Source organism: Pelophylax lessonae (assembly GCF_965119305.1).
Source record: "Pelophylax lessonae genome assembly, chromosome: 6".
In the NCBI taxonomy this organism is placed as follows: Eukaryota; Metazoa; Chordata; class Amphibia; order Anura; family Ranidae; genus Pelophylax; species Pelophylax lessonae.
In genome coordinates, this window is record NC_138773.1 from 300,161,977 (window position 1) to 300,180,253 (window position 18,277).

At 46.5% G+C, this 18,277-nt stretch overlaps 2 protein-coding genes across 2 annotated transcripts in view; one reads left to right on the top strand and one right to left on the bottom strand.

The window, feature by feature from the left end:
• GLB1L (galactosidase beta 1 like) overlaps nt 1–13,254 on the bottom strand; it is a 58,534-nt gene extending 45,280 nt beyond the window's left edge. Inside the window, exons 1-2 of the mRNA XM_082262056.1 lie at nt 13,201–13,254; nt 5,553–5,722 (exon numbers count right to left, since the gene is read on the bottom strand). Coding sequence (XP_082118182.1) covers nt 5,553–5,722; nt 13,201–13,251 — 221 coding nt within the window. The 5' untranslated portion in view covers nt 13,252–13,254. The remainder of the gene's footprint in view (nt 1–5,552; nt 5,723–13,200) is intronic.
• STK16 (serine/threonine kinase 16) overlaps nt 1–18,277 on the top strand; it is a 170,361-nt gene that overhangs the window by 99,814 nt on the left and 52,270 nt on the right. The window lies entirely within an intron of this gene.

Here is an 18,277-nt window from a genome sequence, read left to right on the forward strand (position 1 = left end):
TGGGTGAAACTTCACCTCATTTACTAAGCGTTGGAGAAGCTGCACTTGCAAAGTCCACAGTCAAGTTGCCTTTAGTAAATCATCCCCATTGGGGCTGATTTAATAAAGGAAAATAGACTGTGCACTTTGCAAAGTGCAGTTGTGCCAGATCTTAGTAAATGAGGTGAAATTTTACTTTGCAAAGAATACCCAATCACATCCCAGACAAGTTTAAAAAAAAAAAAACAGCATTTTTGCTTGCACATGATTGGATGATGGCAGAGCTTCCCCCTCGTTTACTAAGCTCTGGTACAACTGCACTTGCAAAAGTGCACAGTGTATTTGCCTTTAGCAAATCAACCCCAATGGGTGGCAAATGTAGGGTGCTTTTCGGTGCATTCCACTTGCATCTCATATCAGTTTCAAGTGCTCAAGGTCATTCATTCAGAGTTTATTCCCGAGTGCTTCAATCTGCTTTTGTTTAGCCATTGACTTGTATGGGGAAAAAGCATCTCTGATACCAAAAACATCCTTTTGACACAGGCCCTAAAATTACAGTTATTTCGAATGCCGGGAACGCAGGTCTTGTGAACTTCAGCATTTGTCCCAGAACGCATAGGGCCAATAATGAGTACCAATCGGTATAGCATTCAGCCCCATGTAGCTTCAGCCTGTCCTACACTGACAGGTAGCAGGCAGTGGGGGTTGACGCCTCAGCTGTCCATCGAGGGGCACTAAAACGCCAGAAGCTAAATGCCCCGTGTGCAAAGAAACCCAAGAAGTCTTTACTATAGCCACCATCACCGCAGTACCGCTTTTTAGAGCCAGTGGACGGCTCTCTTGTAAAAGCAATCCTAGCAGCTAACTAGCCGCTGGACTGCTTTTACAAGCAGCAGGAGGGGATGTTTACCAACCCCTCCCCCGCTGCCTTCTGAGGCTTGTTCAGGCTCTTCCATCCCATTAGGAGACCCTAGTGACCAGCCGGCGCGTCCCCTGGCAGGTCAGGAAGCCAAACAAAGCAAGGATCAGCTTTGATTGGCTCTCCACTTTGGTAACCCGCAATGACCTGACATCACCTCCAGATTACTCGGATGTAAACTGCCCCATTTTTAAAAAGCATTCAAAAACATTGATCTTGGTGTTCTTAATGCTTTGAAGGATAGAGGAGAGATTTTGGGGTCTTATAAATCGCAGATCTCTCCATAAAGAGTAGCTGTCACATGTCTATTACTGTCACATGGATGTTTACATTGCTTGTGACAGCAATAAAAGTGATTAAAAAAAAGACTAAAATGTAAAAGCAACAGTGTAGAAAAAAAAATAAGATAAAATATTATTTTAAAAAAATTTTAAGTGCAAAATGCCCATGCCCCCCCCCCCCCCCAATGCTTGTGCGCAAGGGCGAACGCACGTCGGTCCCGCATGCACACAAACAGCGATCGTCCTACACGTGAGTTATCACTGTGAACATCAGATCATGGGCAGTAATTCTAGCACCAGGCTTAAAGGCTTTTAACCAGAAGGATTTGCCCCCTTAATGACCAGGCAGTTTTTTGCAATTCGGCACTGAGTTACTTTAACGGACAATTGCGCGGTCGTGCGACTCTGTGGCCAAATAAAATTGATGCTTTCATTTGGTGGTATTTGATCACCTGTGCAATTTTTATTTTTCACTGTATAAACATAAAAATGAGCGACAATTCTGAAAAAAAAAAAAAAAAAACGACCGTATTTTCACATTCTGCTATCTAACATTCCCGAAAAAAAAAATTAAAAATCAAAATTTTTTTAAAATTTTAGGCCAATTTGTTTTCGGTTACATATTTTTGGTAAAAATCGCAATAAGCGTATTTTGATTGGTTTGCGCAAAAGTTATCGCATCTACTAACTACGGGAAAGATTTATATAATTTTTATTGTTTTTTTTTTTTACTAGTAATGGCGGCAATCTGCGATTTTTGCAGGACTGGGACATTGCGGCGGACAGATCGGACCCCTAACTTACATTTTTGACACTTTTGGGGGAACAATGACATTACTACAGTAATCAGTGCTAAAAATATGCATTGTTTGGCCTCTTTCACACGGGCGCACCACCCGACAGAGTCCGTTTTGCTCAGTGGGGGATCGATCCGCCGATCCTCGCTGAGCAGGCGGATGACAGCTCTCAGATCCCCGCTGTCCTCTATGGGGAGATCAGATGAGAACGGACCGCCTGTCTGTTCATATCCGATCCCATCTGATCCGATCCTCCAGACCAGGGGTCCTCAAACTGCGGCCCGCCAGGGTCCTGAGCCCGCCGGGATCGGCATAGGGCTGACTGCCTGTCACTCACTGAAGCTCTAATAGGCTTCAGAAAAGGGTGGACCCGGGGCACAGAGCACTGCGCCCTAGCCCACCCATTTGTGTGACAATAGCGAATGAAAATTCGCTATTGCCACACGGATCCTCCTCCTGGCCAATCAGGAAGCGGGTCCGAGACCCGCTTCCTGATTGGCCGAAAGGCAAACCCATGCCATTGGCCCAGGAGGAGGAGGCGGGAGGACTCGAGGAGACGCGAGGGACCGATGAGAAGCCGCCGCTGCAGGTAAGTGCACTGGTCTCTCTGCATTAAAGGGGGCACGGCACGCTGTGGTCACTCTGCATTGAAAGGGGGGCACGCTGTAGTCATATATATATTTATAAATAAAAAAATAAATATTGTATTGCTTTTCCTGTTTTTTTTGTGCACTACAAATAAAATATGCCCATTGGAATTTGTTCATATTTTTTTTTTCAAACTATAATCCGGCCTCCAACAGTGTCTGAGGGACCGTGAACTGGCCCCCTGTTTAAATAGTTTAAGGGACCTCTGCTCCAGACGGATGAAAAATAGGGGCGGGTAAGGGGTTAACACAGTAAGTGATCAAGGGGTTAAACGTGTACCTAGGGGCGTGTTTCTAACTGTATGGGGGCGGGGCTTGTGAAATGATCACAGGAACCTGTCATCCTATATAGAGGGATCACAGGAGCTCTGTGATCTTTTTCAGAGAGAAGGACGGTCGGCTGTGTTTAAAACAGCTGACCGTCCTTCTCTCTCAGTGGGGAACGATCACGGGTGGCAGATGGCAATCGGAGCCGCCTGCCCCATGCATCAGAGTCCCCCCTGACGAGTGGGGGCGGGAGCGCACCCCCTAGCTGCAGGTGCGCGATAGACGTAGTCTTACGTCGGTTCGCACAGGAGGGGTTGCCTGCCGCAGTATAACTTAGCTTAGTTAAAGCACCGCTTATGGATAGTAAAATGTACGTTCCTTTTCGGCCTTGCACTGGGGTACGCAATTTCAAAGTGTGACATGTTTGCTATCTAACTACTCGGTGTAACATCATCTTTTATATTCTATTAAAAAAAATTGGGTTATATATTGTGTTTTTTGCATTCAGATTAAAAAAAAAAAAAAAAAAAAAGGGTATTTTTCCCCAAAAATTGCATTTTAAAAAAAAGGGTTATGCAAATACCGTGTGACAAAAAAAAATTGCCAAACCCACCAAAAAGATTGATAATGTTTGGGTGTTCCAAGTAGTTTTCCACAGGGCCATCTTACCGAATGGGCATGCTGGGCAGTTGCCCGGGGGCCCCGCCTACCCAGCGATCCAGCCCCAGCCAAGCATTAGTCCCGATTCCCGTGTGCATCCCACCGCCGAACTTAGCAGGTGGCAAGCGCCTGTCTGCCCTGCGTTGCTGTCAGGCCACTTGGGCCATGGAGGGGGAGCCCACAACTACAGGAATGTTTGTCCGCCTCCACAGGAACAGTCAGACCCGGTTCACACTGATGCGAGTGCCGGGTTCGCATGTAATGTCGGAGCGCACTGCTCCGACATTACATGCGATCAGCTGTGCGGTGCGAGTTTAGCCATACAGTTTGTATGGCTAAATTCGCATCGCACCCGGTGCAAACACGCACAGGAGGCATTTTTGCAGCCGCATCAGGATCGGATCGCACATCGGTTCACACTTGTGCGATCCCATCCTGTGCGAACTGCACGATCGCACTGCGATATGCAATCAAACTGGGGGTGTCGTTAAGATTACATTGACACCCCCAGCGTATCGCATATGGCAGTGTGAACTGCCGGGGGTGCATGTGCGATGCGGGAAAAGGCTGCGAATTCGCAGCCTTCCTGCATCGCAATAGTGTGACCCGAGCCTCAAGTCTGACTCCCGTCTCTGTGTGTGTTCACTGGACCCAACCGCCGAACTTGGAAGCTGTCATTAGCCTGGCACTGCTGTACCAATAAATATCGCCTTATCCATAATTTACATTTTTATTCTCGTGGGTGATTGTGTAGGCGGGGCCCCAGTGCACTGCATTGCCCGGGGCCCTTTAATGCTCTTAAGATGGTTACATAGTAGGTGAGGTTGAATAAAGACAATAGTCCATCCAGTTCAACCTGTGTAGATGTATGTGGCCGTAATCATCTCGCATACCCCTGAATGTTCTGATCCTTGAGATGTACGTCTAAGAGTCTTTTGAAAGCCACCATACTACCCGCAGAAACCACCTCCTGTGGTAGAGAATTCCACAGTCTTGTAGCCCTAACAGTAAAGAACCCCCCACGTTGCCTGAGGTTAAAACGCTTCTCCTCTAATCGCATTGTATGCCCTCGAGTCCTCATGCAATCCCTTCGACTGAATAGCATTATTTTCTATGCTGAGATCCCCATTGAGATATTTATAAATTGCTATCATATCCCCTCTCAGGCGTCTCTTCTCCAAGGAGAATAAATCAAGCGATTGCAGACGCTCTTCATAATTAAGGTCCTCCAATCCCTTAATTAGTTTAGTTGCCCTTCTCTGGACCCTCTCCAGCTCCAACACATCCCTCCTGAGGACTGGTGACCAGAACTGGACAGAATACTCCAGATGCGGTCGGACCAGAGTTTTATAAAGTGGAAGGATTATAGTCTTATCTCTGGAATACATCCCTTTCTTTATGCATGCTAATATTCTGCTGGCTTTGGCAGCTGCCGCTTGACATTGCATGCTATTGCCTAATCTATCATCAACCAAGACTCCCAGATCTTTCTCCATTTTTGATTCCCCCAAGGGTTCCCCTCCTAACGTGTATTGGTTTTTTTCTAGCAAAAACCACTGATTGTTACATTTAGGCTCCATTCACACCTGGGCGTTTTTGAGCGTTTTTCAGCTCCAAAAACGCAAAAAAAAAAAAACGTTCCCAAACGCCCAACAAGTAAAGCCCCATTCATTTAAATGGCCCCTCTTCACATCTGAGCGTTTTGCAAAACGCCTGTAGCTGAAAAATGAGCTTCTTTTTGGGCTGATTACCAGCGTTTTTGATAGATGTCAACGCCTGCCTCCAAAAACGCCTGAAAAAAAATGCCTTAAAAAACGCGGTAAAAAAATGCTACGCTCAAGTGTGAATGCAGCCTTAAGCAAAAAGTGCCAGAAAAAAGTGCCAGAAAAGGCCCAGTCTGGAGGTGGATAGTAACAAACTGAAAGTAACAAAAAAAGAATTGTGAAAAACACGGATGAACCTCAGCATGGTCAGAAGAGAAATACAAAGCCGATGCGCTTACACCTGAACGGCATTGAGTCCGGTCATGTACATCTTCAGCAGGCGGTCCTTCCAGTAGACGGGTGGCACACGGAAGTAGTGGATGCTCCCTGAAATGTATCGGAAGCACTTCCCATCCTTTAGGAAGCAGTCTCGGACATAGTCGATGGTGAAGGACGGGTCACCTCGGACCTGGAGAAAACAAAAGGGTTATTGTGCCGGTATCTTTATCCGAACGCAGGTGTTACCGCTATTACAGCAAAACAGGAATCGCATAGTGCGCCTCTTATAGCTAAAAAGAGAACAAGAACTTCCTCAAGTGATGGGATATTTATAGGTTGTGAAAGAAACGCGCCTTATGTCACATTGGTTTTTAAACATGATAGTATAAATGCCGACCCTCCCTCTTTGTAAAGTATACAGTATGGTGCGGGTTCAAATTCAGCTGGAAGGAAAGTGGCTCTAAAGCATTTTATGCATTAACGTGGTTCTATCCCCTGTGTAGAATGCATTAAAGAGGTTGTAAACCCATGAAAGTTTTTTTTTTTTCTGTAACCTGAAAGAGAAACACATAATGAGCTGGTATGCATCGCATACTAGCTCATTATGAAATACTTACCTAAGAACGAGCCCCCGCCGTGCCGCCCGCTCACCTGTAGTGGACATGTCGCCCGTCTTCTGGGATCGCGGCATCTGGCCATCTGATTGGCCGGAGCCGCGGTGACGTCACTCCCACGCACGCGCGCGGGAGCCGACGGTCACGGCACGGGGCTCTGAAGGAACGGCATGAGCGGCCATTCCTTCAGAGCGCATGTGCCAGTGACGTCACTGGCTGCATGTAAGGTAAATATCTCCTAAACGTTACATGTTTAGGAGATATTTACAGCAGGGGCGTAACTACAGGGGTTGCGATTGCAACCGGGCCCAATGCTCCAGGGGGCCCGACATTGGATAGGAGGGGAGGCGGGGGCAGCATGTAGAGAAATCATTGTCCTCCTTTTACCTCCTGTAGCTGCAGAAAGAAAATGGAGGAGATTGGATCCTCTGTGTGCTGCCCCCACCACTCCTCCTATCCAGTTCACTTGTGTTCTGCTGTCTCTGGGCCCCTGTGTGCTCCCCTGGTCCCCCCAACCCCCACCCCACTGTGATCCCTCCCCTTTCATGCCGGCTGCTGCAGGGGATGTGTCACAATAGAGAACCAGGAGGGGGTCAGTAAATATGTAATTTACCAGCTCCTTGCTTCTCTAAATGGACAGAGTCATAGTCAGTGACATTGTAAAAAAATAAAATAAAATGATAAAAAAAGAATACAATTAAAATACCAAAAAATAAAAACGACTGACACCAGTGGGTGAACTTCCAAGGTCACACTTGCAACTGGGCCCTGGCATTCCACCACCGTGGGGAGGCCCCAAGATGGCAGGAAGGGGGCCCACTGCAAAACTTGTGAAAGGGACCCGCTGTGGGACCGCAATAAAGGGCCCCGCAAGCGGAGTAAAGGGCCCCAGGATCAGTGGGAAGAGCCCTGGGCTTAAAGGGAAGGGCCCCGGGCAGGGGGTCCGGGGGGCCCTTCATGGTTTCTTGCACCGGGGCCCTGAAGGTTCTAGTTATGCCTCTGATTTACAGTACCTATAGGGAAGTCTTATCATAGGATCACCTATAGGGAAAAGTGTCAGAGGAGGGTTTACTTCCTCTTTAAAGCCCCGTACACACGTACCGAATGTCGGCCCGAACGATCGGCCGTCTTTTGTCCAGGGCTATCCTGTCGGCTGAAAAGTGCTAAAGACTGCACACGAATTTTGTCGGCCAACAACAGCCAACTGCAGAAGTGATGTCATGTGATGGTTAACTTTCCGTGTGTTTTTTCTTTTCTGAGCATGCCCAGTCTTGCAAATCTGCTGTTTGTCGGCCGAATTCTGTACTGACTGGCGAACAATCGGCCGTTCTGGTGACGGACAACAAAAATTTTTAACTCTGCACACCAGATTCTTTTCGGCCAAAAAGTCGCTGTCGGTTGTCGGAAGCATCATACTAACAAGCCGACAATCAGCCAATCGTTCGGCGGCCGAATATTTACGGCCGACAATCGCTACGTGTACGGGCCTTTAGATAAAAAAAAAAACCTTCTGCCTTTACAACAACGTTAACCACTTGACTTCCAGAAGATTTACCCCCCTTCTTGACCAGGCCATTTTTTGCGATACTGCACTGCGTTACTTGAATGGAGAATTGCGTGGTCAAGGACGCTGTACCCAAATAAAAAACTGACGTCCTTTTTTTCCCACAAACAGAGCTTTCTTTTGGTGGTATCTGATCACCTGTGCGATTTTTTTTATTTATTTTGTGCTAAAAACAAAAAAAAATTATTTTTGAATAAAAAAAAAAAAAAAAAAAAAAACAGTATTTTTTACTTTCTGCTAGTGATCGACCAATTATCGGCAAAGCCGATATATCCGGGCCGATTTTGCCCGATATATCAGAATCGGCCTTTTGATTTACCAATATTACCGATATTTCTGGACAGTGAATGTACCGGAGTGATCCCTGCAGCTAGAGACATCACCCCGGTACCGGCGTCCATAGCCAACGGTCGGCTGTCTTGTAATGACAACCGATGTGGTTGAAAAGCCGCTCAGCTGTCATTACAAGGAGCGGGAAGGGTCGCCCCACCCCCCCTCCCGCCACCTTCTGCGGGTCTCACGTCCCACCGGGAGACCAGGGCATCCTACCTTCCCCACCACCTTCTGACCGGGTCCCCATCTGCACCGCCGCCGTCTGACCGGGACTCCATTTCTTTGAATTTGGCGCCGCCTAGTACCCGGAAGTGATGTCATGAAATGACATCACTTCCAGGTACTGGCGGCGCCAAATTAAAAAAACTTACAGCATTCAAAACAGCCAAAACTTGGCGTTTTGAATGCTTTTTTGAATGCTTTTAAGTGCAGAGGAGGGGTTTGGGGTCTTTTAGACCCCCAGATCCCTCCCCCACAGTACCTGTAGACATTAAGAAAAAATTTTTTTTGCTGCAGGGAGAAGCACAGGATCTGGCAGAGGACATCTGTCCTCCTCTCTACTGCTGACTGCTGAGAAAGGGGGGGGGGCTGTGCAGAGTTGAGCCTATCCGCGGCTGCAAGGGGTAGCACAGAATCTGGTGGAGGAGATCTGTCCTCCTCTCTGCTGCCGACTGCTGAGAAAGAGGGGGGGGGGGGAGGGCAGACACGAGCCTCTCTGCGGCTGCAAGGGGATGCACATAATCTGGTGGAGGAGATCTGTCCTCCTCTCTGCTGCCGACTGCTGAGAAGGAGGGGCAGAGATGAGCCTCTCTGTAGCTGCAAGGAGTAGCGCAGGATCTGGTGGAGGAGATCTGTCCTCCTCTCTGCTGCCGACTGCTGAGAAGGAGGGGCAGAGATGAGCCTCTCTGTAGCTGCAAGGAGTAGCGCAGGATCTGGTGGAGGAGATCTGTCCTCCTCTCTGCTCCCAACTGCTGAGAAGAGGGGGGGGGGCAGAGACATGCCTATCTGCAGCTGCCAGGAGAAGCACAGGATCTGGCGAAGGAGATCTGTCCTCTTCTCAGCTGCTGACAGCTAAGACAAGGTGGGGGGTGAAGATAAGAGGGGTGCCACGGCTGCAGGAGAGGTGTGAGGGCCACATAAAAAGGCCTGGTGGGCTGGATTTCGGCCCGCGGGTCTTGTTTTTGACACATGTGGACTAGATCAGTGTTTCTCAACTTCGGTCCGCAGGGAACACTAACAGGCCAGATTTTAAGTATTACCTTGGGGAGATGCAGACTAGAATACTGCAATCACTGAGCAGCAAATTATATCACCTGGGATGGATTTCAGTTTTCTTGCAAACCTGGCCTGTTAGTGTGTCCTGAGGACCGGAGTTGAGAAATACTGGGCTAGATGATATTGGACATCCTCCAGCCCGGAAATGAGGCGGGGCTCTGTCTGACTTGCTGCAGCTTCTAATGCACATTGTGAGAAGCTCACAGTGTGCAGTGAAATCAGAGGAAGCCATTTGAGTCCAGGAGAGGAGCCGCCTGGTACAACTGTGCAAGACTGGAGGGAAGGCCGGAGGTCAGCCTCCTATTGTATAATATATAACCAGCAAGCTTGCATCTGCAGATTTTCTACTGAAAAACAAGATTCAGAAAATCTCATTATATTCTGTAGCCCTCAGGATCTCCAGCAACTGCTGAACCGAGAAGAACGCTTGAGGACTTTTTTTTTTTTTAAGTTCAGTTTTCGGTCACAAAAGATAATTAAAAAAAGAAAAAGTAGACCTGTGACCTCTGAGTGCTGGATCACATTTGTGCGATGCGGGAACGCTGCGAATATACAGCGTGTTCCCGCATCACATCCGCACCCTTGGCAGTTCACACTGCCATACACGACACACTGGGGATGTCAATTAAAAGTTAATAACACCCCCAGATCAGATCGCATCGCACTAGTGTGAACCACCATGTGATCTGATTCTGCTGCGGACCAAAAAAAGGGTCCTGTGCGTGTTTCAGTGCGAATTCAGCCATACAAACTGTATGGCTGAATTTGCACCGCACGGAGACCGCATGTAATTTTAGGAGCAGTGCGCTCTGAATTACATGCGATCTCTGTGATTGCACAAATGTGAACCGGCACTGTAAAGCCCCGTACACACGTACCGATCGTCGGCCAAACGATTGGCCGTCTTTTGTCCAGGGCTGTCGTGTCTGTTGAAAACTGCAAAAGACTGCACATGAATTTTGTCGGCCAACAACAGCCGACTGCAGAAGTGAGGTCATGTGATGGTTAACTTTCCGTGTGTTTTTTCTTTTCTGAGCATGCCCAGTCTTGCAAATCTGCTGATTGTCGGCCGAATTCTGTACTGACTGGCGAACAATCGGCCATTCTGGTGTTGGCCTACAAAAATTTTAAAGCTTGCACATCAGATTCTTTTCGGCCGAAAGTGCGCTGTCGTATGTCGGAAGCATCATACTAACAAGCCTACAATCGGCCGATCGGTTGTCGGCCGAATATTTACGGCCGACAATCGGTACGTGTGTACGGGGCTTTAGTCTCAGTTTGCAGAATCCCATAATAGTGCAGGAGATTTACTTACACTGGAGAATCTGGTGCAGCTGTGTATGGTAACCAATCAGCTTCTAACTTCAGCTTGTTCAATGAAGCTTTGACAATGAGCCCCGGGTTCACACTGCTGCAGCTTTCAAATTGCATGACTTCAGCGCGGTTTTAGAGCTGCACATCAGTGCAATTTGCGATTTCATTGAGGCTTGCGACTTAATTAAACAGAAATCTATGCAATTCCCAATGAAATCGGTAAAAAGTAGGGCAGGAACCCTTTTCATAATCGCTGCAATATGAACGATTCCATTGCCGGCAATGAGGTGTGACTTCTCATGCGATTTGGAACTGTCAAATCACATGACAAGCCGCACCAGTGTGAAGGAACCATTTTTTTCAAATCGGTGCTGCACCGCAAAGTCAAAGTTGCAATGATTTGCACTGTAGATTTCATTAAGGTTTGCAACTTCATTGAACAGAAGTGCAAGTTGCAATAAAACCGGTAATAAGTAAGGCAGGAACCTTTTTCATAATCGCAGAGATGTATAGTAACTAAGTAGAACTACTTCACTACTGTACTTAAGTACCTAAAGGCGGTATCTGTACTTTCCTAGAGTAGAATTTTTTTCTCCTACTTCCACTTTTACTTCACTACATTTTTTCGATGATTTCAATACTTCTACTCCGATATTTTTTTTTGTGCTGCATAGTTACTCGTTACAATTATAAAAATTACCACTGCCAGAACAGTAGATGGCAGGTTTCATGAATCTCAAAACATGTGTATTATCAGCGCATAAGAAAATAAATGCTACTGTATGTATAAATAAAAGCTGCATTTGAAATAATAAAAAACAATATGATGTTCAAACTTTTGACTTCTTTCTTTAATAACTACATAACACAGTACTTCTACTTCTACTTTCAGTACTTGAGTAGCAAATTTTTTTTAAAAAACTACTTGCAATACTTAAGTAAAAAAAATGTTGAATACTTTAGTACTTCTACTCAAGTCACTTTTTGATCGAGCACTTCCACTTCTACTCAAGTATGGGTTTCGAGTACTTTATACAACTCTGCATAATCGCTGCAATATGAATGATTCCATTGCCGGCAGTGAGATGAGGCACAGCTCCGTTCACACTGAATCCAACTTTGAAATCCCGCGACTTCATCCAGTAAAAAGCAGGGCAGGAACCTTTTTCATAATCGATGCGATATGAAAGGTTCCATTGCCGGCAATGAGGTGTGACTTCTCATGTGATTTGGAACTGTCAAATCGCATGACAAGCTGCACCAGTGTAAGGGAACCATTTTTTTTTTCAAATCGATGCTGCACCGCAAAGTCACAATGATTTGCACTGCCGATTTCATTAAAGTGGAGTTCCACCCTAATTTTATACTTACCTCCATCTTCTCGCTCCGGGTCACCTGAAAAACAAATGGCTAATCACATTTTTAATTTTTTTTTACTTACCTCGTAGCGAAGAAAATATACTTACCTTACTTCCTTCTTCCTCCTTCCTCGGCCGCGGCCCGTCGTCACTTCCTGGCTTTGCAATGATTCCTGGGAGCTGGACGTCATCGCTCCCAGGAATCATTGCGCCTGCACCGGCCCCGACGTCAGTTCCGGGTCGCGCGCGTCATCCCCTTCTAAACAGCTTCTGGGCATGCCCAGAAGCTGTGGAGGGATGACGCGCGCGCCCCGGAAGTGACGGCGGCACCGGCGCAGGGCATCGTGGGACCGAAGAAGGTGGAAGAGGACGCCGAAGAGGAACGCACTGGCTTCAAGCTGCCCACATCTGAGATGGCAGCGCTGGACAATACATTTTCAAGGTAAGTATTTGTCCTAACAGGTAAGTGCAACCCGGGACAGATCAGAGGCTAGCCATTGTGGAATGCACTAGCCCTGACTGTCCTGGGGGTATTTTTAAAAAAAAAAAAAATTCCAGGGTGGAACTCCGCTTTAAGGCTTGCAACTTCATTGAACAGAAGTGCAAGTCGCAATAAAAGCGGTAATAAGTAGGGCAGGAACCTTTTTCATAATCCCTGCGATATGAACGATTCCATTGCCAGCAGTGAGGTGAGGCACAGCTCCGTTCACACTGAATCCAACTTTGAAATCCCGCGACTTCATCCAGTAAAAAGTAGGGCAGGAACCTTTTTCAAAATCGCTGCGATATGAAAGGTTCCATTGCCGGCAATGGGGTGTGACTTCTCATGTGATTTGGAACTGCCAAATTGCATGACAAGTCACACTGGATCAAACTTTGAAATTGTGCGACTTCACTTGAAGCCACACGATTTCAAAAGCAACAGGTCAGTGCGACTTGGCTGACACCTGTGCGACTTCATGCACTGATGTCTATGCAAGTTGCACCTAAAATGGCAAAAAATAGTGCAGGAACCAAAACGGTGCGGCACCGCAAAGTCAGAATTGCACCGATTTGAACAATTCTATTGCCAAGAATAGGGTGCACCTTGTTATGCGATTTGGACCTGTCAAGTGCACCGGTGTGAACGGGGGCTTGAGCCCGGAAGCTGATTGGTTACTATGCACAGCTGCACCAGTTTTAGTAAATCCCCCACTGGGTCGGTACTTACCTGCTCACATAGACAGGCGGCCAGCAGCAGGCAGAGGATGGCGACTCCCATGGGTGCTCCGTTAATTCATTCTCTCCTCTCTCCTCTCTCTGATGTTTCCTCTAACTTGCCTGGAAATCACAATCATGTGACTCGTCGCCCTCGCCTCCAGGGTCCTAAATCCTGGCTGTGTAGGAGGAGAAGCAGATGTGATGTCCTACAGATAACAGAGGGGGAGAGAATGAAGAGAAACCCATGGAGATCACAGCACAAGACACAAACCTGCTGAGCTACAGACTAAACCATCATGTGTCCGCCTAGGGCGAGTCACATGACATCACCTATTTAACCACTTTACCACCGGAGGATTTTGCTGTCTTACGTCCAGGCCACTTTTTGCGATTCGGCACTGTGCGACTTTAACTGACAATTGCGCGGTCGTGCGACGCCGTACCCAAACGAAATTTACGTCCTTTTTTTCCCCACAAACAGAGGTTTCTTTTGGTGGTATTCGATCACCTCTGCGATTTTATTTTTTTGCGATATTAATAAAAAAAAGCGACAATTTCGAAAAAATAACAATATTTTTCTACTTTGACAGTTAGAAAATATCCAATATATTCATTTTTTGTCATATATTTAGGCCAAAATGTATTTAACTACATGTCTTTGACAAAAAAATTCTCAATGAGCGAATTTTTGACCGCTTTAAGACCGGAAGATTTTACCCCATTCCTGACCAGGCCATATTTTGCGATTCGGCACTGCGTTACTTTAATGGACAATCGCGCGGTCGTGCGACGCTGTACCCAAATTAATCTAAAGACAATTATATAGTGTGTATGGCCCATTAGTTTAACCACTTTCCCACTGCTCACTGTGCTGCTACTGCGGCACAGTGGCTCGTTATCGTCTGGCAACGTAGACCTACGTCACCAGACATTCCCCTCTCTCGGAGGCTCGCTCCCGCTGTATTCAGTCACAGCGGGAGTCGGGCCAGGGGAGGAGCGGCGGTGATCACCGCCGCTCTTCCCCGATCGTCGGGGATCTAGTGTGGAGATCCGCCTGCTTGTGTAAACAAAGTGGGCGGATCTCCTAAGTGACAGGCAGGGTCAGATTGCAGGATTCAGCATAGCTAAACCTGCGATCTGTCCCTGTGTCACATAGTCCCCTCCCCCCACACACGTCAGTAAGCACCAGGCATACATTAACCCCTCCCTCTCCAATAAAATTAACCCCTTCCCTGCCAGTGTCATTTTTACAGTAACAGTGCATATTTATAGCACTGATTACTGTAGTGATGTCACTGATACCCCCAAAAGTGTCAAAAATGTCAGTCAAGGGTCTGATCTGTGCACTGCAATGTCGCAGTCCCGCAAAAAAAAAAAAAAAAAAACGCAGATCGCCGCCATTACTAGTTAAAAAAAAAAAAACAATAAACATGACATAAATCTTTCCCATAGTTAGTAAACGCAATAAACTTTGCGCAAACCAATCAAATCAAAATTCTGCAAGCAGAAAACAAATTGGGCTAAAATGTTAAAAGATTTTGATACTTACATTTTTTTTTTTTTTTTTTTTTGGAATTTCATATAAAAAAATGTGAAAAATATTGTTATTTTTTTCAAAATTGACGCTCTATTTTTGTTTATAGCGCAAAAAATAAAAATCACACAGGTGATCAAATACCACCAAAAGAAAGCTCTGTTTGTGGGGAAAAAAGGACGTCAATTTCATTAGAGTACAGCATCGCACAACCGCACAATTGTCCGTTAAATTCACGCAGTGCCGAATCGCAAAATAGGCCCTGGTCTTTGAGCAACCAAATCCTCCGGGGCTTAAGTGGTTAAGAACGGCTACATACACTCTCTTCTAGCTGGGGAACAGCAAAGCAACAGCAAATGATAACTGACATTCATAAAAGTAAAAAAACAAACAAACATATAAATAAAAAACAAATGGGGCAAACTCAGTGGACCACTCTGTTTTTTTTTTTGCTGCCTTCACTCTTTGTTTATATTCTGTCCTATTAATATTTTTTCTTTTAGGCTCGGTTCACATATATGCGATGCGGGAAGGCTGCGAATTCGCAGCCTGTTCCCGCATCGCACACGCACCCCCGGCAGTTCACACTGCCATATGCGATACGCTGGGGGTGTCAATGTAATCTTAACGACACCCCCCGTTTGATCGCATATCGCAGTGCGATCGTGCAGTTCGCACAGGAGCGGATCGCACAAGTGTGAACCGCTGTGCGATCCGATCCTGATGCGACTGCAAAAATGCCTCCTGTGCGTGTTTGCTCCGGGTGCGATGCGAATTTAGCCATACAAACTGTATGGCTAAACTCGCACCGCACAGCTGATCGCATGTAATGTCGGAGCAGTGCGCTCCGATATTACATGCGAACCCGGCACTCGCACAAATGTGAACCGGGGCTTAAAGCGTAAGGCTGCATTCACATGTCAGCGTATGATCGCGGGCAGAACCGCCGCGGTTCCGCCCGCGATTCGGAGATTTATTGCAAATCGCGGGACGCCTAGCGTTGCCCGTTGATTTGCAATAGCCCCCCCAAACGCCGAGCGATGTTGCCGCGATTTACGCCCGCCGAATCGCGGCAACATCGCGCAAACAAAATCGCGGGACGCAATACGCTCCAAAGAAGCTCTTGTACTTTTTTGGAGCGTATTGCGTCCCGCGATTTTGTTTGCGCGATGTTGCCGCGATTCGGCGGGCGTAAATCGCGGCAACATCGCTCGGGGCTATTGCAAATCAACGGGCAACGCTAGGCGTCCCGCGATTTGCAATAAATCTCCGAATTGCGGGCGGAACCGCGGCAGTTCTGCCCGCGATCCAAACGCTGACATGTGAATGCAGCCTAAGGGTCCTTTCACACGACCGCTCCGCTGCTTAAGTCCGCTGCGGGACTTTTTTTGTGTCATCCGCTCCGTGTGCCCGCATATCATCCCATCCGTTTGCGGATGATATGCGGACATAATGTAAGTCTATGGCACTGCGGATGACACCGCTGACATCCGATTTTCCTTCCTTTCCCTTTTTTACACGGAAGAAAAAATGGGGTTCTGTTCCATTCGAAAAAACGGAACAGAACTGAAAGGAGGAAAATCGGATGTCAGTGGATGGTATTCCGCTGACACCCGCAGTGCCATTCACTTACATTATGTCCGCAAATCATCCGCAAACGGATGGGATGATTTGCGGACACACGGAGCGCCGTGTGAAAGGACCCTTACTCCACTTTTGTTGAGAAAAAAACATTCCCCTCTGGGTGATCTCTGTACATTGCAGGGATTTTACAAACTTTGTTGCAGATTCCTACCTTTTGTTATTTTGAAGAAATCATTATTTGTTTCTCTGTGCTGAGTGGGTGAAATGGGAGTGGTTTCATAATTATCTATCAGCTGTGGCAGCTGCAGAGCACTAATGAGGAAATCTGCTGGGCCTGCATCCCTTTAGACGTGTTCCTATTGGGAGTATCTCACCAAAAAATGACATTTTTGTTGCAGGGGATGCTACAGAAACCCTATAATATGAGGTCAAACCTAAACACTTTCAAGTTGTATGCAATCGGGCAGGCCCTTATACTACATAATTCAAAGTAAATCTAAAGGAAATCTACCAACAAAAGTTGTATAGTGTGTATCCAGCTTTAGGCAGACTTCTGGGAAAATTGATGAGCCAATCACACAAGCAGGAAATGATGTTTCTGGGGGTGTGGTCAGTATACATTCTGTGTACAGAACACCTCCAGGTAGCCATATTGTGTGATTGGCTCACCATATTTCCCAGAAGTCTGCACTAAGATACAAGTCAGGTTTCAGGCATCGATAACATTATTTTTGGTGAGATACTCCCAATAGGAACACGTCTAAAGGGATGCAGACCCTCCAATTTTTCTCACTAGCGTCCTGCAGGTGTACAGCTGATTGATAATTATGAAACCACTCCCATTCAGTGTTGCCAACCTACCAGATTTAAATTTACTGACACAATGCCCAAAATTTACTGACACGTCCAAGTTTTTACTGGCGTTTCCAAAAGTTACAAAATTACAATTTCAATTCATAACTCCAATTTTGTTGAGAAAAAATCATTCCCCTCTGGGTGATCTCTGTACATTGCAGGGATTTTACAAACTTTGTTGCAGATTCCTACCTTTTGCTATTCTTAGGAAATCATTGTTTGTTCCTCTGTGCTAAGTGGGTCAAATGGGAGTGGTTTCATGATTATCTATCAGCTGTGGCAGCTGCAGAGCACTAATGAGTAAAGCTGCTGGGCCTGCATCCCTTTAGACGTGTTCCTATTGGGAGTATCTCACCAAAAAATGACATTTTTGTTGCAGGGGATGCCAGAAATCTGAATTGTATCTTAAGCCCCGTACACACGTACCGATGGTCGGCTTACAAATGTTCCTCTTTTCTCCCCGGGATGTCGGTGTCTGCTGAAAAGTGCAAAGACAGCACAAGGACAGCACAAGAATTTTGTCCGCCGACTGCAGAAGTGATGTCATGTAATGGTTAACTTTCCCTGTGTTTTCTATTTTCTGAGCATGCCCAGTCTTGCAAATCTGCGGTCTGTCGGCCGAATTGTGTACTGACAGGCGAACAATCGTCCGTTCTGGTGTCGGCATACAAATATTTTCATGTTTGCACGAAAGACTTTTGTCCGCGGATTGTGCGCAGACATCTGTCGGAGGCACCATACTAACACGCGTACAATCGGCAGATCCTTCGTCCACCGACGTTTGTATGCCGACGATCGGTACGTGTGTACGGGCCTTCAGTGCAGACTTCTGGGAAAATTGGTGAGCCAATCACACAAGCAGGAAATGATGTTTCTGGGGTGTGGTCAGTATACATTCTGTGTACAGAACACCTCCAGGCTGCCATATTGCATTGCATTTTCAGAAAATGACAGCGACTGCAGATTTAAAAAGGAGAGGTGATTTTTAATAACATTCAACTACAATATGATTTGTGTCACAATTCTATACGCTATATTGTTTTTTCTTTATTTGCTGATTTTTTTTTCCCCATGCAAATGGAATTATCATTTGAAGGGTGAGATGGCAAGATGG